This window comes from Poromitra crassiceps, assembly GCF_964638095.1.
Source record: "Poromitra crassiceps genome assembly, chromosome: 17".
Taxonomy (NCBI): Eukaryota; Metazoa; Chordata; class Actinopteri; order Beryciformes; family Melamphaidae; genus Poromitra; species Poromitra crassiceps.
The window spans coordinates 33,709,414-33,734,035 of record NC_139635.1 but is presented as its reverse complement, the minus strand read 5'-3'; the positions used below and the strand labels follow the sequence as shown (position 1 = coordinate 33,734,035).

Here is a 24,622-nt window from a genome sequence, read left to right as displayed (position 1 = left end):
GTTTTGCTACCTTTTCTTCTCCCCTGCTGCACAGGTAGGATGATGCACATAAATATAGCCTACATTATGTAAAGTCATTGCATAAATGTGTTTTTATTGTAAAACTAAAATGTGAAGTAGAGCCAATTTATTGGAGCGGACATCACAGTAGGACATGACAGTAGAACCGCGTTACACTGTCACTCATCTAAATCACGTTTAATCTGCAAGGGATATATATAGCCCCAATATGACATATATGTTTCACATAGGGTGCTGTTTTCATTCGATGTATTATTTGGTCCAATATTGAAATGTTCTACAATTGCAGGTTGTGTTAACATTACACATTATTTAGATCTACCTTTCTATCTATTTCGGCTCATTTGGTTGCTATTTATTAGCGAAATTAATTAGCCCATTCTTGCCCATTCTGGGACTGTGCCATGCCTATTTCGCGTAAAGCACATTTCGGGGCCTAAAGCCATGTTGCTATCTTCCCGAGGCAGGCGCAAGGCACGTTTTTTTGCGTTTAAGGCCAGTTTTTGCGCCGAAGGCCTGTAGGGCCTGTAGGCGATCCACGCATATCGTCTGATCGTTCCTTAGGGAACAGTTTATGACGATATGCATCGAAAACGGGAATAAAACTGTCTATTTACATGGAGGAAAACACGCTGCCACTTGGCCCCCATGGAGCTACATTCTAGGACTGACTTGCACACTATTTCGGATGGACAAAAACGCTGCGGAGATCACTGGGTGAGTCGTCAGATCATAATTAATGTGAGGAGAGGGCTGCAAGTTAAAAAGAAACGAAATTCTCCTTTAACTTAACATGACTTCTGGGTAGTGAAGTTCACATTTTTCAAGTAGGATTTGGAGTGCATTAGGCATGCATGTGCAAAGTTGTCTATTACAGCTTAACGGAGTAATCTGTCTTTAGTTTGAATTTCATTAACAATTGACTTTTGCGTGAAGGTGGAACCCTAGCCAGCATTGAAGATCCCCCTGAGCAAGAATTCATCAAAACAAATGTGGTCATATTTCAAGATGCCCACACCTCCTTCTGGATCGGCCTTTTCAAAACTCACAAAGGTACAATTTCAGAAACAGAACAGAGAAAAATTGTGCAAAAAAATATACATGTAGCTAAATAAGATATTTGGTTGTTCTGTCAAATTAGCAAAGACAAAATATACAGACTTTCTATTTGTCCCCAGGGCAGTGGTTGTGGTTGGACAAAACGGTCATGGACTATACTAACTGGGGTCCAGGTCAGCCTAATGACAACTCTTATGCACAGATCGGGACAACAGATGGGAAATGGAGCACAGGGCGCCGCTGGCATGACAGGGCTTATATCTGTAAAACACACAAAGGTAAGACTATAGACCCTTTTCGCAGCAGCCATTTTGAGGTGTCAAAGCAGGGTAAACACAGGTGTAATCAATAACATTAATGATGGTTCCATTCCATTTTGGGGTTTCTAGTGCTGTTATGTTGGTATTGGTTACACCTGTAGTGTGTTTACCCTGCTTTGACACTGCTGTGAAAGGGCTATATTGCAGAATGAATTTCGTAATGATAGGAATGCGTAACAGGTGTGATCTTGTAAGGAACACATTAACGAATTAATTAATGGCTGAAATTAATTTGTTTTGGTAAAATCAGTCATAGTCATATCGTCATATATTCCTTATGAACAGTTAGTTATCTGACCATGTTTTCTGTGTTGCCCACAGTGACGCGGCAAGGCAACGCATTACCAACAGGTAAGTTGCATCTGCATGTTGCATGTGGTCATGTAAAACATGTAAAATTGGATGCACCAATTGCAACATTCTGGGCCCATAGCGATAGGGATGCTTAAAATAACAATTTGGCCAATAGCATATATATATATATATATATATATACTGTATATAAGTACCCCCTTTGTTACAGGGAAACAACAAATATATTAATTATAAACAAATAACTGAACTGTTTTAATAAAAGTCTTTTCAGCCCCTCATCACACTATCTTTGAATGAGCACGAATTCAACCATAAATATTTTTTATTATGAAACAAATAACATTTAATATAACCTTTTTTCAGATGACAAACATTATTTTGTGGAAAAATAACTGTTCAAAAGCCTTTTTAGCCGGCTATACAACTACTTACTCAATGATAATTCTTCAAGGTGTGTGAATACGGTAGCCAGGCAGAAATTATATGGTCCAACTGATATAATATCGGCAATCGGTGAACGCCACCTTTTTTGCCGATAGGCCGATTGCAGTCAACAAGGCCAATATCAGCCGATACTGATATATCGGTGCATCCATAAATGTAAAAAGAAAACTTGGAGACTGTCATTTCTCTCTGACTTTGTTTTAATTTTGTTGCCTAATCATCATCTATTTAATGAATCTGTGCAGCACATCCGATTGTGGATCCCCGTCAGCGTGTCCGCACAAATTTTGCAGTTGTGATGGTCATTACTGGCATTGCCATTGTGGCAGTCATTGGATTCTTCCTGTACAAGAAGTCTGGTCAGACTTTAACGTTACCCACCTTTGACAACCCTCTCTTCTTCGACGGTGAGCGGTCGCAGCCGGACGTGGTGGACACCAATAAACTGATAGAGAATGCAGTGGAAGAGGACCCTGAGCCTATGATAACTCTGTGATGTAAAAAACTACCAGTCTAATGCAGGGGTGGGCAACTGGCGGCTACGGGCCGCATGCGGCCCCTGACCTCACTCAGTGTGGCCCCTGAGTCAATTTCGGGGTTTTTTCTTCTTCTTTTTTTTACAAGGCGGACGTTTTTGGTTAGGTTAGGTTAGGTTAGGTTAGACCAGCAAAATCTGTGTTTTTATTTTACTGTACAACCCAGAACATGGCACTAATGGCGTTAGCATTGTCCATCCACATACTGTTTAATGTTAGCATTTGAGCTAACGCTATTGTAACAAACTATATCCAGGATGCACATTGCACATGCAACATTACTAATCTGATTAATATCACATATTTGGGTGATGTACCCCATCAAATTGCTGTAGCGGGCTGTTTTAAAGCTAGAGCAAAGTTTCTGGTGTCATCTGAATGGATGAATTACTAAATTTCAATAATGAAAAATATGAATGTTGGTATAAATAAACTTTGATTACTAGTCCTTTTTTTTTGTAGCTATAACTGGAGTAATGGTGTTACAGTAGGCTACTGGTGGAAGTGCACGGTCACAATCTGGCCCTCTGGTAGCGAGGATTTGTTTTTGTGGCCCTCTCTATCATCAAAGTTGCCCATCCCTGGTCTGGTCTAACGGGATGGGACATACACTGTACCTAGGACTGGCCTCATTTGGTGTTCTCTTATTTTTAAATGCAGTTATTTAACAATGAATACTGTCATGAAGCATGATGAGTTTCAATGGAGCTGGCTACGTCTGGCCTCATGGAACAAAACAATTTAGGCTCTAGGATGTCTCATTGGGAATGATCAGTATTTGAAATAATCTTACCTGAACCTGTGATTGAATGTATAGATTTTTGTTACGTGTATTTTATACCCACTTTCATTGTTCATTGTTTGTATTATTGACATTTGTAGAATTAATATTGCTGTCAGTTTTGTGCCTTCCACTTGGTTTGCCCGATGGTCGTATTGTAAATATCAAACACAAAGAGGTTATTTAATGTTTTGACCTTTGCTGCTTGGAAGAATATTTGACTGTTTTGGGTTAAGGGTACTGCTCCAACAAAAAAGTCCTGGCACAATCTCATAATGGAATGTATCTCAGTGAATACATCACTGCTCCACATTCCTCAGTGGATGCTTTCTATAAAGCATGGGACCCTTACTGCAGTGGTTCTCAAAATGTTTTACATGAAGGATCCCTAAACTGACAAAGATTAGACCACGGACCGCCATTTGATAGGATTTTGTCCACGGTCCCCCATATGATAATAAGATTGATGCTTTTAGATGTTTTATTACAGAAAGTGTATACAACCCATGACCAAAATAGTCATTGTGTTACTTATGAATGGAATTATAGCGGAAATAAATTACTCCCCTTTTGGCAGGGGGCCCCCTGGAACACCCCCAAGGACCCCTGGGGGTCCCGGGACCCCCATTTGAGAACCACTGCCTTACTGTACTTAACATATATTGGACCCACACTGTCATCTTCTATCCTACCAGGGGTTCCTTATTCCTGGCTTTTTATATTTTATTTTTCATAAACCAGTCTGTCTGTACCCTTATTGTTTTTTTTTGTTTTGTTTACTGTATACATTTATTTCTCTGAGGCTGCCTTGCTCTGTTGTACGGGAGGGGGAGGGTTGGGGGATAGATCTTATACTGCCCACAATTTTTATTTCATTGTTTCTTATTTTTACCAACTAATTTTATTTGTCATGACATGTCTGAGCTGTTCTGCTCTGTGTTGTATATGGCTGTCACTGGTTCATGAGAATTAAACTAGACAATAAATATAAAATGTGTCTATAGGGTTGTATTTTCACATAGTATTCAACATAAAATATATAACATTACTTCTCTTTAGGTTTATACATGGGAGACACTCCTATTTCAAATAGTACAAATGATACAGCTGAGAGACATAACAAGCATCCACCAATCAACCAGCAGTTGCATGCCCCCGCCAGCAAGTCAAGTTGCAGTCTACATCCATGCCTGTCCAGACTCATCAAATATATTATGTACTGTAGTAAAGACTTTGAAGGAATTCAATAAAAAGGTATTACTGTATGTGTAGGCTATTTGTTGCCTAAATGGAAGATATCACTACATTGGCATGAATGATTCCAGTGAATAATTTCCAGCAAGAAATATCCTGTCTTCAATCAGAGACAGTATGAGGACTCATGGAGCATCATCAGACGGTGCAACAACAATCACCTGAAGCTCAAATCAGCAAAACCAATGTGGTGGACTAACAGGAGCCCCCTGTCCTGGTTGTCATCCAGGGAGAGGAAGTCAACAGGGTGGACCCTGATACAAGTACCTTCCAGTCCAAATCAATATAATTAATGTGATTATTAGGTCAACTTAAAATATGTTGGTGTCTGCAAATGTAAGTGACACAGCATGTCCGCCGTTTTTTTTTTAGAATGACCCAAGATCGCTTGCTTACAGTGGTAAGCAAAACATGATGTCACAATGAAGTTGACCTTTGAACTTTTGGATATAAAATGCCATCACTTCATCATTTTTATCCAATAAGACATTTGCTTGGAATTTCTGTCATAATTAGCGTATGACTCCTTGAGTTATGGCCAAAACGGTCTTTTTGTGAGGTCACCTAATTATAATCAGTTCATCCTTGAGTCCAAGTAGAGGTTTGTGCGAGATGTAAAGAAATTCCCTCCAGGCATTCCTGAGATATCTCGTTCATGAGAATGGGATGGATGTGAGGTCACAGTGAGCTTGACCTTTGACCACCAAAATCTAATCAGTTCATCCTTGAGTCCAAGTGGACATTTGTGCCAAAGCGTTCCTGATATTGCGTTAATGAGCATGCAATGGACGGACAACCCCAAAACATGCCTCCAGCCACGCGGCTGTCGCCTGCTCTCATGGTTGTGATATCAAATGCAAATTGCTTCATGGATCCAGTTTCAAGATTCAAGACATAAAGCACAAAAACAAAATACAAATCAGCAGTTTAAAAATGCACAACAGTTCAAAGTGCAAGTAAAACAGACACAAGCAGCCGTTTACAATGCACAGCGGTGCAAAGTGCAAGTAAAACAGGCACAAACAGCAGTTTAATGTGCACACGTTTTGTACATAGGCTACATGTATGAGGGAAAGTGTTGACCGACTCTGATTGAGTAAAGAGAAAGCATGATTGGATTGAATGAGAAGTATTCTTCCCGATTGAAATTACGTCATACAACTGAGACATTACTTCATTGGACATCGGCTACATGGATGAGACTTGTTTAGCAAAACAAATTCATTGTTGAATTTGTTATTTTCATAGGATTTGTTGAGGTGATCAGAAGGAGGCCAGGCTAAGTTGGGTGGCGCCAGCCGAGAATCGCTGTAAGACGCCGATGTGATCGAAGGCCAGAAATTGTAGCCTAATTATTCATTAATCACTAGCCGAATTAAGCCAAGTTAGGATCGATCTCAATTAACCACTGGAGATTAGCAGATCTTCCTTTTGGGCGGATTCTCTATCCTAGCTCATACAGAAGCCATATGATAGATAGTGAGAACGGAGTAATACTCGAATTTCTTTTTGATAATATTTTTGCATTCCCTGAATTTCTTTCTAAAGCGTGGGACAGGAGGAGAAGGTTGACGTATAACTGATAAATTAGAGTTTATTTTTATTTATTTTTGTTTTATTTTCGTATTCTATGTGCAGGTATGTATGAATGTATATGTATGTATATGTATAGCCATATTATGTCTGCATGTATATATACTCTCTAATTTGGGCTGCACTGAAAGTTTCTGGTTTGGTAACATACCGGAATGTTGTGCTTTGTTAAATATTGAATGTTGATGTGTCTGATAATCCCATGTGGGATGGGTCATGTAATTGTCCTGACACGAAAATAAAATATTCATTCATTCATTCATTCATTCATTCATACAGAAGCCCTCCTCTCGCCTCAAGAGGAGCGCCATCTTACAATGGAGTCATACGCCAAAGTATTTGCCATCATGCCATTTGCTAAATAAAGTATCTTGTTAAACCTACCGACCGGTCTCTCATGATTGAAGTGAGGTTTCAACCAAATTTCAATCAGGAAGGCCGCCATATTCACATTACCTGATCAGCCCGTGACGTCAGTCAAGCCCAAGCGTGACGTCAGTCATGACGTCTGTTGATCCCGTCCAGTATGACGTCAGTCATCGCCAGTCCATCCTAGTACATATAGGGTCCTACGTCACCCCCCACCTCTGGCGGATCATAGCAGCAGTTGGCATCACGGCTGCCCATTTCCCCCAGAGCATACTCAAAAGCTGTTGTTTCTCGACTGCTCTTAGGAAAGCGTGAAGGGAATTAGACATACTGTATCATTGACAGAAAAAATTGAAAGACAATTGAGATTCGCCAAACAAAGACACTACAGGGAAATAGAGCAAGTAGATTACTGGCATTCCAATTAAGAAAACAACAAGCAGCAAATATAGTACAAATCTAAAAATCCACATTCCTTCCTAACAAAACCAAACGAGATTGCTGAATCTTTTGCACAGTTTTATAAAACTCTGTATAAGAATTCAGATACATGTACTGATACTGGAGCGTTGAACTCCTTTTTACAAGAAATAAAATTAACAGAGTTAACAGATACAATCGCTAAAGAACTAGACAAACCAATTGTGGCAAAGGAAATTGATGAAGTAATATCAACACGTAAGAACAATAAAAGCCCAGGGCCTGATGGCTTTATTATTGCATTTTCTTTTATGTTTAAGGATATGGTGTCCCCCCTGTTGATACAAGCTTATCATTGTTGTCTGGAATCTGGCTCTTTAGCTCCCTCCTGGAGGGATGCAACAATTGTTGTCATACATAAGGAGGGTAAGGACCCTACTGAGTGCCAGTCATACAGGCCCATTTCATTACTGAATTGTGACCTCCGTATCTTAACAACAACTCTCTCCAGACGGGTAAATAAAATTATAACTCAAGTGATACACCCAGACCAGACCGGGTTCATAAACGGCCGTTACTATGGTGACAACATTCGAAGGCTCCTTATGACCTATGCTCAAACAGGGGGAGAGGAAGCCATGCTTCTCTCCTTAGATGCACAGAAAGCGTTTGATCGCATATCCTGGCAATTCTTATTTCAGACATTATCACGATTAAATTTTGGACCGAGTTTTCTCAAATGGATTAAAACATTATACTCAAACCCACAAGCATCAGTCAGAGTTAATGGGTGTAGATCAGAGGCTTTCAATTTGGAACAAGGCTGCAGACAAGGCTGCAGACAAGGCTGCGCGCTCTCACCTCTACTGTTTGCAATCTGCATTGAACCCCTTGCCCAACTAATCAGAGACGATATAAATATAAAGGGTATCACGATCGGAGACGAGGAGCATAAACTCTCGCTATATGCAAACGATGTCCTACTATACTTGTCTCATCCCATAACAACTATATCTCACCTAAAAAAGATTATAGATACATTTGCACTTTATTCAGGCTATACAATAAATGTGGAGAAAACTGAAGCCATGGACATAGGACATAGAATCCCTCACCTCGTTAAATCCCAGAGTGGGTTTGAATGGCCCACAGGAGGGATCAAATATCTAGGAATTCATCTCGATATCTAGAAAATCATGTTCCTCACTCCCTGCAGCAATTATACAGTGCCAACTGTGACAAAATAAGTAAAGGTATTAAGAACGACTTGGAACGCTGGACGCCCCTCCCTATATCTCTCATAGGACGGATAGAGAGTGTACGTATGAATGTCTTACCTAGATTGCTCTATTTATTTCAAATGTTACCTATTAAGATTCCAATAACTACATTTAATTTACTAGATCGGCTGATATCAAGATTTATTTGGCAGGGAAAAAGACCACGCAATAGATTTAAAATATTACAACTCCCCAAATCTGATGGCAGACTTTCCCTGCCAAATCTAAGGTATTATTTCTGGGCAGCTCAGTTGAAACCAATGACGGCATGGGTCAGTGAATGTACAGAGACACGATGGCTGAACATTGAGAAACATCTATGCCAAGAGACTCTCTCAAATCTACCATTTTTAGATGTCCCAGTCAAAGATATTCGGATGAGTGAATGGACTAAAATGACTATGAATGTGTGGGGGGGAAATACAGAGATTATTTAATTTGCCCAAGTCAGTCTCACCTTTATCAAGCATAGGTCTGATTAAGAACTTTATTCCTAACCTATTAGATACGGGAGTTAAAAAGTGGACAGATTACGGTCTGCTTTATATACATCAGCTATTTTGTGAAGACAACCTGAAATCTTTCGAACAAATACAAATGGAATTTAATCTACCAAGGACTGACTTTTACTATTATCTACAGCTGAGAAGCTTCTTATCTAAACATAAAGATTTGAGTAAAATAAAAAATCGCACTAAAATAGACAGATTCTGGATAAAGGTGCAGACTGAGAATGTGTTGTGCAAAATTATTTCCAGGCTGTATCAGTTGTTTTTGAGCATGGATCTAAATAACTCTATTTGTATAAAAGAAAGATGGGAGACTGAATTAGAACAGGAAATACCGACAGATATGTGGAAGAATGTATGTTCGGAGGCACACTTAGTCACATGCTCAAATTCTTGGAGAGAATTCAGGTGGAAGACCATAACCAGGTTCTTTAAGACACCACATATAACAGCTAAGATAAATCCTGCCATATCTAGTAACTGCTGGAGAAACTGTGGGGCACAGGTGGGCAACTATATACACACATTTTGGTCATGTTCAAAATTGAAAAATTACTGAAATGACATATTTCAATCTGTTGGAGAAATAATGCATCTTGACATCCCACAAGACCCAAGACTCGCTCTGTTGGGGATGACACCGGATGGGATAGAAGGAAGGAATCAAAACTATCTTCTTCAAATCTTACTCACAGTAGCAGTGAAATGCATCACTTTGAACTGGTTAAAGCCTGACCCTCCCACTTATAATTCCTGGTTACAAAAATTAGGGGATGTGTATGAAATGGAGCAAATAACATACTCACTGAGACTTCAAAACCATACATTTATTAAAAGGTGGAGCCCTGTGATGACGCTGTTAATGTAATAAGATAATCTCCTACCTCACCTCGGACAGGGTTTCTGTGTTTGCTGTTTTTATTATTATTTTTATTTGTTTTGGTCTTTTATTGTTTTTTTTTCTTGTTTTTTTCTTTCATTGCATAAGATGTACATTATTGTTTAATCCATGTATGTACTATGAATGGGACGATCAATGCTCTCATTACTGTTTAATTTGTTTGTTGTCCATGTCACTGTGTTTGAATTGCTGTAATAAAAAACAAGTATAAAAAAAAGATGTTGTTTCACCCCACCCGCCTCTCCAGTCCACCACCAACGACTCTTGACTCCTGAAGAATCCCCCACGGAAGGGGGTGTGGGGGGGGGGGGATTCTCTATCCTTGCTCATACAGAAGCCCTCCTCTCACCTCAAGAGGAGCCCCATCTTACAATGGGGTCAAAGTACTTGCCATGCATGCCATTTGCTAAATACAGTATCTTGTTAAACCTACCGACCGGTCTCTCATGATTGAAATGCATTAAAAACACACACCTATCTTATAATAAATATATTATAATAATATATAAAGTTTGACTTTAAGACCTAGATAAGTCCAATGCTTACAGGGCCCTAAAAAGCATTAAGTCAGCATTGCGTTGTCATCAATGTTGCACAATATTTTACCAGGAAAAACGACATTGAGAAAGGAAATTTACAAGAATTTCAGTGTTGTCGTCACTGATCGGATGACGATCTTCTGCATGTTTTTAGTGGGGGGTTATGTACGGAGGAACCCCCTGGGGAGTACGGGGAGAACATGCAAACTCCACACAGAAAGGCCCTTTCGATGAGATAGCCCACTTGGGCAGTAGGCACTGAAGATATGGGGGGGTCACAACTCCAGCGCCCACAGCGTCCCAGGCGAGAATCGAACCCAGGACCTTCGAGCTGTGAGGCGACAGCGCTTACCACTGCACCACCGTACCCGTATATTTATACCGTACCGTATACTGTATACTGTACCGTATATGTATATGTATATATATATATATATATATATATATATATATATATATATATATATATATATATATATATAGTACATATTACATAGTACATATATATATGTAGTGAGGTCTCTAGACCATAGTTCAAGCAGAAGGCCATTCGTGCATAATCTAATCCGATCACCCCTGACGTCAATCAAGTTCTAGTATGACGTGGTCAGTCAAAGTCTTAGTATGACGTCCGTAATGACGTCAGATATGACGTCAGTTAATTCTCATATATATAGCAAGGGTTCTACGTCACCTCTCTCTCTCTGGCCGATCATAACAGCAGCAGCTTCACAGCAGTCCATCTCCCTTGAGCCCTCCTCCGGAGCGTTGTTTTGCCCCACCCACCTCCCCAGTCCGCCACCAGCGAGTCGTGACTCCTGATCCCCCACGGGGGGGGGATCTCCTAGCCTAAGCAGATGCCCTCCTCTTGCCTCAAGAGCAGCGCCACTGGCTAATGGAGTCATGCGCGGCCAGTCGGTAGGATTTTAACAAACTTTATTTAGCAATCGGCATGCATGGCAAATACTTTGGCGCATGACTCCATTAGCCAGTGGCGCTGCTCTTGAGGCAAGAGGAGTGCATCTGCTTAGGCTAGGAGATCCCCCAAAAGGAAGATCTGATTACCGGAGGTTAATTGAGATCTGCGGGCACCGGTAGTTGATTGTACTTTTCTGGCCTTCGACCTTTTTAACGACTTATGGCTACTTGCGGCTGGCGCTTCCCAACTCGGTCGGGCCTTCGATCTTGAGCCCCCTACTTGCGTTGCGGCTGGCGCTTCCCAGCTCGGTCGGGCCTTGCACGCCGCACGACTTGGCCTTCTGACTGACCCTGACTCTCTCTCTCGACTCTCTCTCTCCCCCAAAAATGATGTATGTTTTTATAATGAATTTTGAGCTATGAGTTCCCAAGGTCTAAGGAATATGATACAGGCACAGCAATGTACTGTAATGTCCTGTAATGTCCTGAATCACACCACTCGATATGGCACAGATAACATTTAAGGAGATTTTCTATAACTAGACTTACACCCCCCCACGCCCATACATACAAAACCAAGTAATAAATTAACAATCTTGAGAAATGTTAGGAAAGCCTCCTGTTTTGCAGAAAGATCACCTACAGTATTGTACAGTACATTGTCAGTACATTGTCATCTTCTTCAGCCTTCCACTTTTAGTCTATGGTCTATGAACTGGCTTAATAACTACTGTACTATAGAGAATGAAAGTTGTCCCAAACACCAAAGTGAAGTCAACAAATGCCTTTGTCCTCTTTAAGAAAGCTAAACTTTTTTCCTGTAACAGCCACATCTGCGAGTGGGAGTGAGAGTGAGAGTGTGTACCACTCCCTATTCATCAGAAGAAAAACATTAAAATGTGTCAATCTCAAACGTCTTTTTTTTTTACAGGATGTGTCAATGCTATTAAGAGGCCCTCCTTTTCGTGATCATTAACACAACTCATAAGTCTTCTGCAAGTAATGCATCAACAATGTCTGCTGGTGTGAGACATTTCAGAAGAATGCTAACCATGAGGAGAATTGTTGCAGCTCTTGTGCTCCTCATCCAAACATCTCAGTGTTTGACTTCAGATGGTACAGTATCAGCTTTCATTTCAACCTTTTGTGTCTGACTTGAAAAGTCTACTGCTGTGCACTGTATATCTTACACTGTTATCCTTTGTCTTTGTACTATGTGGGTCAATGTACTGAACTGCCACCAATGTTATGAGTTCCAGTTCATTTGTTGTACTTGAAAATGGATGTAATCCTGATTTTAATTCTAATTCTTCTAATTCTTCGTATTGAGATTTAATATCTCATCTCTTTAAAATCTAGATTTGGGATAGACGCAGAACTAACAACTCCAATATGTATTGACATCAACAGAGAGGAACCTGTTGAAGAGAGACAAGCACTAGAAATGTGCAATTTACAATGTAAATGTATACTGATTCTTTAAACAATCTCTTTCTCCACAGAATTTAGACTCGTTAACAAGGCCACTGGTTTTTGTTTGGTGAAAAGACATGGCTTCTGCTTTCCTGTGCGCTGGACAACTGGTGACCGACTTTTGGTTAGATATCTCAAGAAATGCCTAGCAGTCGGTGGGAAGAATGTGGGAAGTGAGATAACCCTCCTCGATTGTGACGAAACCAGTGATCTGCAAAAGTGGGAATGCAAGAATGAAACTCTGCTTGCCCTCAAAGGCCAAGAGCTTTACATAGAGTTCAAAGCACAGGACTCCATCGTTCTCTCCAGAGAAGTAGGCCCAAACAGCCACCTCACTATCGAAGGAACATCCAGTGGAGCTTGCACAAGAACATACAGAGGTACAGTATGAAACACTCTGGTGTTTTGAACCACTTCCACTCTCCATGGTGTTTTTTTTTTTTTTTTTACTTTATTTAAGCAGGAATCTTAATCTCCTTTGAGATTAAAATCTGTTTTCCGAGGGAGACCTGGCCAAGACAACATGCCAGTTACAGTTCAAATTAAAATACAAATAAAACACAACAGATAGATCATACAAATATCAAACACACAAGGAAGAGTCTAAAATCCAGCTCAGTTTAGGCAGTTGCATTTCTCAGTTACAAAGACTTAACATAGCTTTAAATTTCCACAAAGGGACTAGATTAGTACCGGTAGTTATTAACCCAGTTCATAGACCAAAGACTGAAAGTGGAAGGCTAAAGACACAGGGTGGAATTCTTTAGGATTAGTATTTTAGGTAATTATACTGTAGGTTATCTTTCTGCAACACTAGAAGTTTTCCTAATATTTCTCAAGACTGTTATTTTATGATTTTTGTATTGGGGGGATTAAGTCTTATAGAAAATCCCCTTAAATCATGTTCTGTGCCATATCGAGTGGTGTGATTACATTGTTATATCACATATTCGCTTGATCTTGAGAACGTATCCCTCAAAATTCATTAAATTTTTTAAAGAATCCAGAATAAAATGTTTCAAGAATAACAATTAAATCCCCCTTTAGGACATTTCAATGTGTTGTGGAGCCTGATGAAGTTGTACCAGGAGCATTCCTAAACTGGCTGGAGTGATACTGATTGCATTAGTACATACTGTAATCATAAAATCTAATGGAAGATCGCAGTTGAATTATTATAATTCAAAATGGTATATCCTTCCTCACTAGACCCTGGTGTCTGGAAATTAGTGCTGTGAAAAGATAGATTTTTTTTTAACAAAAACATATTTTAAGTAGTGTCTTATTCGTTAAAAAAAAAGGTTAATAGTTGCAGTTAAAGATTATCTAACATCAAGTATCTGTTTTTGTTTGCTTGTTTTTATCCCCTTTTAGAACTTTACACCATTGAAGGAAATGCAGCTGGCAGGCCTTGCATGTTTCCCTTCTTTTACAAAAACCAGTGGTATGAGGACTGCACCACGATTGACTCCTCCACACAGCGTTCTTGGTGTGCAGTTCAAACAAAATTTGATCATGAACTCTGGGGCTACTGCCCAACTAATTGTGAGTATTGTCTATGGAAATTATAACTATACATTCATCACATAGCCTAACAGTATGTGGAAAGCATATTTACACTGCATACATTAGCTTGTGTACGTTATTTGGAAATAAGTAGGATAGTTCATTGCATGAGAGGAAATTCTGTACAAACAACATCCATACAGAGGCCACAGAAATACAAACAAAGAAATGACATACAATGAAGAAGGTGAGTATTGCAAACATTTGTGAGTCATGAGCCAATATCAAGTTTTTGTATCTTCAGGCAGTTTCTTTTTTCCTCTTCTTCTTCTCAAGGTACAGTATTAGAAAATGCATGAGTTCGATTTCCGATGCTGCACTTACTAGTTTAGATTTAGTCCTCTTTACAGGGGTAGCCCATCAACATATCTCAATGGGGTAGCCTGATATTCTGAGAGATTGCACTCAGTTCAGGGGATTTCTATGAAGGGAGGGGCTTTGATTTTCTCTAACCAATCACCAAGGTGTCCACGGCAAGAACAGCCAAATCCACGACTGTGGAGTGGGCGGGACTTCGAAGGTCTGGAGCCAGGCTAATACAGGGGCCATTTTAGGTTAGAGAAACTCATCAAAGTTTTCGATGCATCTACTTTTCCCAGCCAGAGAACACTGGAAGAAAAATATTGTAACGGGAGCATATTACCAGATCAACTCACAATCAGCTCTGAGTTGGCCTCAAGCTGAGACCAGCTGCAAACAGCAAGGAGCCTCCCTGCTCAGTGTCACGGATCCCAGTCAGCAGGCTTACATCACAGGTACAGTGCCCCCTGTGGATATCTGCTTGTAGTGACAAAGTGAATCACATTCCATACCCTGATAATTAACCGCTTGTATTGATACACTGAGAGGTATTTAAAGTGTTACACTACTTTCCAAATTGCTGTGTGTCCATTTTTTTTAAGGGGGGGGGGGGGGGATTCATCATTCGATATTTCTCAAACATGATCCAGTTAGTAAAAGTCCGGTATTTTATCAACATGAATTAGCTACTCTTTCTTAAAACATGGCATAATTTATTTTGATGCTATTATTAGTATTGCACATGTGTGCATAGTGTGCTATGATGCTATTGTGTTATGCTAATGATCAGACATAATATTATGGTCTGTGCTTTACTAACAATCATTTGAATGGTATGAGGGAAATATTAATTACTTTGTCATTTACCTTCATCTTTCCTTTCAATCACTCTCTCTCACACACACACACACACACACACACACAAACAGCACTATTAGGTACAGAGCACTATCGACTTTGGTTTGGGCTGGTCTTGGACCAAGAACATGGCTGGCAGTGGAGTAGTGGGAAGCCCTTCCGGTATCTAAGATGGGACTCTGGTAAGTTTTCTCTGCAATACAACACTTTGTTGTGTTATGCTATGATGTACTTTATGTCACTGCTACTGTACAACACTGTTGTAGATTTGCTTTGTTGTTGCAAGATTACTGCAGAAATTAGAATTGCCCATTGATAATTCCCTTAATATCTTGCTAATATAATTGGGCAAAAGGTGAATTTGTGGAAACCCCTACTCTTGGTTTTCAAATTCATGTGCATCGTTTAACAATTTGTCCTCTTGGATTAGTAATCTGTTCCCTCAAATTAATAATCAGTGTCAGCACCAATCACTGTGCAGCAGTGCTCATAAGTCCTCATATTTGTTTAGGTCATCCACTTCCTGACCCGGGACAGAACTGTGCACTTGTTGATTCCAGGGCACAGTACTACTGGCAAACTTCATCCTGCTCCAAGAAGCTGGGGTACATCTGTTACAAAGAAGGAGCCTTGCCACCTCCTGTTGAAGGTACAGAACAAGCCCAAACCTTTACAGCCACACGTAGTGGTGTCGCCATTCAGCTTGATGGCACCACGCACCCGCTCCCACCACCCACATCCTCCTAGCCACTCTCGCTACCCACCCCTTCGAATCCCGACTCTCTAGTCTACCACCTACCCATCCTATAGCTACAGCCCCTTTTCCCTACACCGCCCATCACCTATGCACCCCTCGAATCCCAACTCTCTACCACTGTGGTCTTCAACAGGGGCTCCGGGGGCCCCCAGGGCGTTCGCAGAGGTACTACAGAGGGTCCGCCAATTTGTCAGTAGTTTTGTGAAAGTTTTAAAAATGTATTTAGATGAAAATAATAATATTGAGTAAACTCCAAGCATTAATAGGCATTAATAAGCTATTTTTGACAAAAATGATTTACAAAGCGAATCTGATGAAGCAATATGCGAAACACATTGTTCGCTCCTTCTTGCTTTTTTAATTCAATCTATTAATAAAATGCACTTTTTACAGTGCCCAACCCACATGGGCTTACAAGACACACAAAATCCACAATACAACATGCACTAAGCTACCCACCCTATCCACTCCTCAAATCCCGACTCTACCACCTTCCTCTCCCTAGCTAGTAGCTACGGCCCCTTTTCCCTACCCTCACTAACATGGGCGGAGGGCAGATATGCGGTCGCTATGACGACCAGGTGTGGGCGGGGGCAGATGAACGGCGGTCGAAGCAGAACGTCCATCGGGTTGAAGGAAGTAGAGCCGAGTGGTGACGGGCTGTGCAGGGCTGTAAAATGTGGTGGAATTGAGCCATAAATGTCCATGAGTGACTGAGTGACTGAGTGTCCTGCCATCCTCTGACCCCGGCAGGGCTTGCTGGTCCAGTGCCGTGGGAAAAATATCTAATTCTAGTCTAGTCTATATAGCCTAAATGAATTGTTTCTTGCTGTAACACATACAGTATATCATTCAGTCCCTGTTTCTCTGTTCTTTCTATTAGTTGAGACAGGATTTTGTTCAAGCCCTTGGATCCCCTACAATGGCCACTGCTTCCATCTTCAACGGGCTCAGAAAACATGGACTGATGCTCAGATTGAATGCCGTAAAGAAGGAGGAGACCTGGCGAGCATCCACAGTGTGGAGGACCAAAGCTTTGTCATCTCTCAGCTTGGATATGGTATGAACAAACACGACACAAACAAAAGTACAGATCGAAATAAGTTATTAGTTTATTAAAATATGGTCAGTATAGAAGCCGTAGGGTGATGGAAAATATCAAATAATTTAGGTTAAATTGAGGTCATTAAGTGAATAGTAAATTTAGTCAAAATTCAGATTCAGACTGGATGCAAATGACAATTTACTAAAAGGTATACTATGCAACTATTTCATTTCAATAATGAGAGACTAGAAGGAAGGTACAATAATTGGACAAACAACACTTAGATTTGGCATATGAGTCCATGATATGATGACGCCCCTCCTGAGCGAGAGGACGTCAGTGATGTATAGGATAGAGAACCCCCCATAGGGAGTTCTACAGGAGTCATGCCATTGGTGGTGTTCAGGGGAGGAGGTGGGGCGAAACAACTGCAACGGCGTAGAATCAACGACTGCGGGTGACACACAAGGTGAGTTACACACACAGACAAATACCAGGGACCTGATATAAGCTACTACTCCATTAATGTGATACTCCATTCAAGTGATTGGCCAGCAGGCCAGAGAGAGGGAAAGCGTGGGAGACAGTGATTGGACAGGATTGAAAGGGGTGTGTCTATTTATAACTGAATGACATAACCTGGCTGCAGGGGAGATAAAGATGAATGGAAGGAATCAATGAATAAAGGAATGAGATAGTTTAATCAGGCATTGACTAGGGAAGGTAGCCTTCATTATTGAAAATTGTCTGAGACATTATTAAAAATATTATATACACTCATGCAAGTTCTCCTTAAATCATCACTTCTCACCCATTGGAATTGTGTGGTGGTGTGTTTATGTGCAGAGACGCTGCCCCCTGTGTGTATTTTCATGATTGGTCATTGTTTTGCTGTGTTCTGTGTTCATGTGGTCGAGTGAGGTTGACAAATAATGGGGAGAGAGAGCGCCGGAAAACCGTTGAAACGCAGCGATTAAAAGTTTTTTCCTGATAGTTTCACAGCGGTTATAAAAGCACAAATAAATATGCACATACCTCCAAACCATCGAGGTATGAGCTCCAAACAGCTCGCAAAATGCTCTGGGAAGAAACTCCATTTCCTGGTTTAGTCTGCGCAGACTCCGCTCTGCTGAGGCGATCTGCTCTCATAACATCTTAGCGATGCTACTGGACTGGGCTGTTGCTCTGTGAGCGATGTAATTAGCTCAGCGCTACACGCCCCACGTGGTGCTCTACACATAACTCTGTCTAAAACCACCCAGAGACAGCACAACAAATGTAAAATCATCCGAATCAGGCAGAGGGCAGCGCCTCTCCACATAAGCACACTGCCACACTAGTGTATGGGTCAGAAGTGATGGTTTTGAGGGAAAACCTTTGTATAAGTATATAGATTGTTTTTAATCAAATAATTGCAAAGTATACCTTTAATAAAATGTGTTATTATTAAGTTGGTATATCCGCAAGCAACAACACCCTACCAAACCTACGCAGATTATGCAGATTTAAGCAATACCACAGGAGAGAGTTCTGAGTACTCTTGTACTGTTCACGGCTGTGATTCAGTCGTAGGCACGAGGCTGCAGGTCAAGTGCTGAAGATAATCACAGTGGTGACGAGCTATCCATTAACAACAGCATGACCTCAAGTGTGATATTGCTTTTATAGAACAGTTGTAAAAGCTATTCATCCAGTAATAGTATTAGTCTATTGTACTTTTAAGCGGTGCAGTCACTTCTATAAGTGACATGTCCGTCCGGTCTGGCATGAGATGTGGACGGGATGTCGGTAAGCGCACGAGATCTGCAGCCTAGGCCCCTCCCCAGCTCCCCGGATGACACAGGCGTAGAGAGAGACAGAGAGAGCGTATTGTCTCAAGGTCGAGGTTGAGGTGCAAAACGCACCAATTTCTAGTTTCACATAACTGATGTGCAGATGGCCGCTGGTTTACAGAACAAGCTGCATTATCTTCTCTGTGTCTACAGGAACCAGTGATGAGCTGTGGATTGGACTGAATGACAGGAAGACAGAGGGGCTGTTTGACTGGGGCGACCACTCTACAGTCACCTTCACCAGCTGGGAGTTTGGGAACCCTAATATCTCCACTCACCAAGGGGACTGTGTTCTCATCAGGGGAGAGGTAGGGAGCATATAAAGCCTATGTACATGTATCTGCTCACATCATACACCCACTGGCAGTGGTAGGGCAGTTTGAATTAATTCCTGAAATAAATCCTCATTCATTTGAGGAAAAAGTAACCTTTTTGCTAAACTAAACTAACAATAACAAATAACTACAATCAAAAAGACAAATAGTGAACTTGAATCGTCGTGTTTAATTCTGTGTAATTTATGAATATAGGGTAAGGGTACCAATTAACCACTAACCCACTAAATCTAGATTTTGACACTTTTCATATACACAGCCTTGATGGATGTATAATCTCTTATCTGCCATTTAAACGTGTGTTTTGTTACTATTTGCTTCAGAAGAGTAATTTAGTTGCAAGAATATGTGAAACCTCTGTCTGGGCTTAATGGGTACAGGTGTATTATTTAAGAGATACGCCAACATTTTGGGAGATTTGCCTATTTGCCATATGTGACACCAGCTGGTGTTTTGACCCTCAATTAGGCCTAGGGCATTTTTCTGATTTTTACAGATTCTGAAATGGCAGACTGTAAGCTTTCAAATGATGTGTCACACATTGTAATCTGAAAAAAATTGAAGGAGATATGCGTCATGTCAGAATCATTCGTCAAAGCGTGATACACAGCCATAATAGCGATATCTCTACATTCTGGCGACATAGCAGAGTAATCCAGCCTCGTGTTGTAAATGACGTTGTCACAAAGTTTCTTACTGCAGGAGATTGGCTGGTGAATAGAGTTCTCTTTACGCCTGGCCTGGCATTTGCAGTCAAAGTTCCGTATTTTCTCGATTTCCTGATCATAATCTGTGTCCACGGTTATGGGATCCACTGATGTTAAAATCTCTTGCACGCTTTCAATGACTGCGCTGTCGGGCATGATCTCCGCCTCGTCTGGGTCTGGATCTGCCACCACGTCTTCAGGAAAATATTCTTCATCGTCCTCATCGTCGCTTTCATCAGCGCCCTGTGTGCCGCCGGTCATGTAATCCAGGACATACGAATTCATCAATTCTTCACTGTCCATTCCACCTGGAATGGTGAATTTGTTGAGGAGAGCAGCAACGGCAGAATCATTTTTCTTCATTTTCGCCTGGTGCTTGTCCATCTTGTCTCAGTCTCAGTCAGCTGTTGAATGTTGATGTTGTGTACAGCTCAGGTGGCTACTGAATATTTATGCTGGTGCGCGTCCTATCGCGCGCCGTGATTGGCGGATAGAAACAAAGGCCGGCCGACACCCAATCGATACTACTTATGCAAATCCAAGACACAGCCTGGCTCACTCCCGTCTCCTTGACAAAACAGGGACTTTTATTTTACAAAATTAACGCATTTAATGACCCCAAAACGTCTTCATTTTATATGGAATGGATAGTTCAAATAATATATTTTGTACTATTGGGAAAAAGAAAAAAAAACATTTTTTCAAGAAAATACTTTTGACGCTCTGCTGTGAAGAACGGCCACGGCCGAATTACGGTCCCTCTCGCCAGCTGGTGTCACATATTGCCGACAGTAAATGGAGAATGTGGATGTCTTTATCGTCACTGTCCGTGTCCTACAAATAGGGGTACAGCCCTCGCTGCTAATTAGCTTAGCGCTACAATGGTAGTGAACGGTACAGCTGCTTACTCCCGTTCAGTCACCCAAAATACACAATGTAACAGCGCTAGAAACACTCACATGTACATGTTGTGACTCGTGTACTCACCACGCCATGAAATCATAATTCAAGGTTACTGGAAACAATCATTTTCGAAGTAAATCCACACACCCAGAACTAACAAAGATTAACCAAACTAACCAAGAGTAACTGAAGTTACTTCCTCGTTTGCCATGACGCGCTGTACACAGGCACATGCGCTGTACACAGCATGTGAGGATATGCATTGTATTTCTTTGCAATATTGTCATCTTTACATCTGAAATAAGCACTTAAACATTTGCAAATTAAACCTGTTCATTATGTCCTTATTTGGCACTATGGCTGTTAATCATGACTGTTGTGGCTTTAGTGTTAATTGTATAGTTTTTGTTGTGGTTTCACTGTGGTTGTTACTTGGTGTGTGTTTTGAAATCCCTGGCTACAGATAAGGTTTCCCTCAGTGAACAATAAACAATAATGGTTGTACATACATGTGTTTTACTGTACCTTCCTCTTGCAGAATGGGAACTGGGCTGACCATGTGTGTACGGAGAAACATGGCTTCATCTGTATGAAGGGCAGTGCCTCCACACCCTCTGGAGATGAACTGGAGCTGAATATAGGTTGCAAGCCTGTGAGTGAATATTGGTTTGTTTGTTGGTTTGTGAAAAAGTAGCAACACCTGCATCTGGTTTAGCAACGTGTTTACCTCAAATCCATGTCTAACCTTGAAATGCTGTTGGATCAATATTTGATTCAATCACAAAATCACTAATTGTCACTATCACATAGGCCAGTGGTTCTCAAACGTTTTTGGCTTCAGTATTTCAAAAAATAAAATAAAATAAACTTGACTACCCCCGTTCCCCGATTTTGGAATCCAAGTCCCCCTTTTTGCTTAGAAAACAGCAAGATCAAACTATAGCATATGATGCAATGAATGAATGATAACCCACCTTTTCAATATAACATTACAAAATAAGAAATTGAGTGAAAGAGATACAATTCGTGCCTCCGGAGCAGATTTATTTTCATGATTTATTCTTAAATTTTTCCATTTCCATTTCTCTCAGGTACCCCCTATAGTACCTCCATGTGTTCAGTGTCCACAACTACAAAGTGGGGCCTGCTCATGCAAAAATCACAACCGTATGCACCAGATACAGTATATTATATATATACTGTATCTAAATAAATCAGATACAGTATATTATATATATACTGTATCTAAATAAATCAGATAAAGTATACTATGATCAATTTGTGGTATATGGCAGTAAAAGCTTTAGGCCAACTTGTTGCTGCTTTGTGGATCATCTGTGATATTGAATGAAAACCTCATATTGATCTTGTACTTTCCTGTACTCCAGGGTTGGAAACTGCATGGCTCCTACTGTTACTTCGTAGGGTCAGAGACAAAGACATTTGATGAAGCCAAAGATGAATGCAAGAGCTCAGACTCTTACTTGGCTGATGTTTCAAATGGGTAAGAACTATGTTCGCTTTATTCTTGAGCAATAGACGCTCAGATGTTCAATGGTACTAGGATTTGCTGAGATATGAAAACATTGTGAATACACTGTTACATAATTCAATGTGACCATAAATGCCATTAACTGTTGTAAATAAATATTTCCAGAGTGGATAATGCATTCCTTGTCAGCTTGGTGGGGATGAGACCAGAGAAGTACTTTTGGCTTGGGCTCTCAAACCAGCAAAACATGTATGATTTTGTGTGGACCAACACAAACTCAGTGAAATTTACTCATTGGAATTCTCTAATGCCAGGTATGAAGACATTTGAAAATATGTTTTTTATACATGTATATTGTAGAAACGAAAGCTCCACATTTAATATTTCCCAATTATTCCCTCAACGATGCAAGGAACCCAACAAGGTTGTGTTGCCATGACAACTGGGATTTTTGCTGGACTGTGGGATGTGCTGCCCTGCACCAATAAGGAGAAATACATCTGTAAGCACCTGAAAGAGGGGGGAGTTTTAACTCCCGCCCCACCAACTGTTGCCTCTCGCAGGTGTGCCGATGGCTGGAGTCCTGTGGGATCAAGGACATATTGCTATAAGGTACAGAGCCTTACAGAAAAAAGGGTGAACTCACCTGAACACCTGAAATACATAATACCCACCTATAAAATAAGTTTACATGCTTGTGCTATGGCAATCATAGCAAGATCATTCTAAAAAAAAAAATTTACTTTTTAAACATAATCATGATCATACTTATGATGAATGGAATAACCAGTAGGCTAAGAACTTGTCCTCTATTCCATTTATGAATGGGAGATGCACCTCTTCCTTTGTGTTCCAGTTCTTTACAGGACCACGTTCAACTGAGAAGACTTGGTATGAGGCCAGGGACTACTGCAGGGCCATTGGAGGAGATCTGCTCAGCATCCACAGTGAGGCTGAGCTAAGAGCGGTGACTCGGTATGATTTGTTTATTTTATTTTTGGTTGGATTCTTCTCCTATTTTCTCTCCAATCTCCAATTGCACTTGGCCAATTCCCCCTGCTGTCCAGGTCGTGGCACAACCCACTCTGCCGATTTGCATACTCCGTTATGTTGTGCAGTCGCCAGCTGCTTCTTTTCACCTGACAGTGAGGTGTTTCACCGGCAGGATGTAGCACGTGGCAGGATCACGCTATTCCCCCCAGTTCCCCTCCCGTAAACAGGCCAGAGGAGGTGTTAGTGCAGTGAACAGGACTCATACCCCCCACGGACTTCGCACCGGCAGACACGGCCAATTGTGTCTGTAGGAACGTCTGACAAAGTCGGAAGTACCACTGCCGGGCATTGAACGCGGGTCTCTGTGATGATCTGTTGTCTTAGGGGCGGTGCCTACTGGATATATCCCCACGTGACAGCGCACTAACTGAACATTTGTCATACTTGGCCTTGCCAACCACTGTCACGCCCCCTTGCCGTCCTTGCTCATTCAGGTCCGCAAGGCAGGTATAACCTAGCACTATCATCAAGGGGATTGATCTTCCCCCGGCACCCCCGATCCCCGGCCAAAGCCTGCTCTCAGCAGATGTCTATAACGAGCCTGCTCTCAGGAGCCTGCTCTCAGCAGATGTCTAGAACGAGCCTGCTCTCAGGAGATGTCTATAACGAGCCTGCTCTCAGGAGCCTGCTCTCAGGAGCCTGCTCTCAGCAGATGTCTAGAACGAGCCTGCTCTCAGGAGCCTGCTCTCAGCAGATGTCTAGAACCAGCCTGCTATCAGGAGCCTGCTCTCAGGAGATGTCTAGAACCAGCCTGCTATCAGGAGCCTGCTCTCAGGAGATGTCTAGAACGAGCCTGCTCTCAGGAGCCTGCTCTCAGCAGATGTCTAGAACCAGCCTGCTATCAGGAGCCTGCTCTCAGGAGATGTCTAGAACCAGCCTGCTATCAGGAGCCTGCTCTCAGGAGATGTCTAGAACGAGCCTGCTCTCAGGAGCCTGCTCTCAGCAGATGTCTAGAACGAGCCTGCTCTCAGGAGCCTGCTCTCAGCAGATGTCTAGAACGAGCCTGCTCTCAGGAGCCTGCTCTCAGCAGATGTCTAGAACG

General features: G+C 41.4%; 2 protein-coding genes across 2 annotated transcripts in view; both read left to right on the top strand.

Annotated features, from left to right (window-relative positions):
* Positions 1-6,548, top strand: part of LOC310791941 (macrophage mannose receptor 1-like) — a 28,894-nt gene extending 22,346 nt beyond the window's left edge. The window contains exons 28-31 of the mRNA XM_083653623.1: positions 958-1,074; positions 1,200-1,358; positions 1,722-1,751; positions 2,405-6,548. Of these exons, the coding sequence (XP_083509749.1) occupies positions 958-1,074; positions 1,200-1,358; positions 1,722-1,751; positions 2,405-2,655 (557 nt within the window). The 3' untranslated portion in view covers positions 2,656-6,548. The remainder of the gene's footprint in view (positions 1-957; positions 1,075-1,199; positions 1,359-1,721; positions 1,752-2,404) is intronic.
* A 2,112-nt stretch (positions 6,549-8,660) lies between these two features.
* The window catches only part of LOC310792355 (macrophage mannose receptor 1-like), a gene marked incomplete at both ends in the record, with an annotated part of 39,828 nt that continues 23,866 nt past the window's right edge, over positions 8,661-24,622 (top strand). The window contains 13 exons of the mRNA XM_083654077.1: positions 8,661-8,664; positions 12,762-13,112; positions 14,107-14,277; positions 14,898-15,053; positions 15,528-15,638; positions 15,968-16,105; positions 17,097-17,273; positions 19,244-19,398; positions 21,574-21,687; positions 22,424-22,539; positions 22,693-22,841; positions 22,940-23,139; positions 23,384-23,502. Coding sequence (XP_083510203.1) covers positions 8,661-8,664; positions 12,762-13,112; positions 14,107-14,277; positions 14,898-15,053; positions 15,528-15,638; positions 15,968-16,105; positions 17,097-17,273; positions 19,244-19,398; positions 21,574-21,687; positions 22,424-22,539; positions 22,693-22,841; positions 22,940-23,139; positions 23,384-23,502 — 1,961 coding nt within the window. The remainder of the gene's footprint in view (positions 8,665-12,761; positions 13,113-14,106; positions 14,278-14,897; positions 15,054-15,527; positions 15,639-15,967; positions 16,106-17,096; positions 17,274-19,243; positions 19,399-21,573; positions 21,688-22,423; positions 22,540-22,692; positions 22,842-22,939; positions 23,140-23,383; positions 23,503-24,622) is intronic.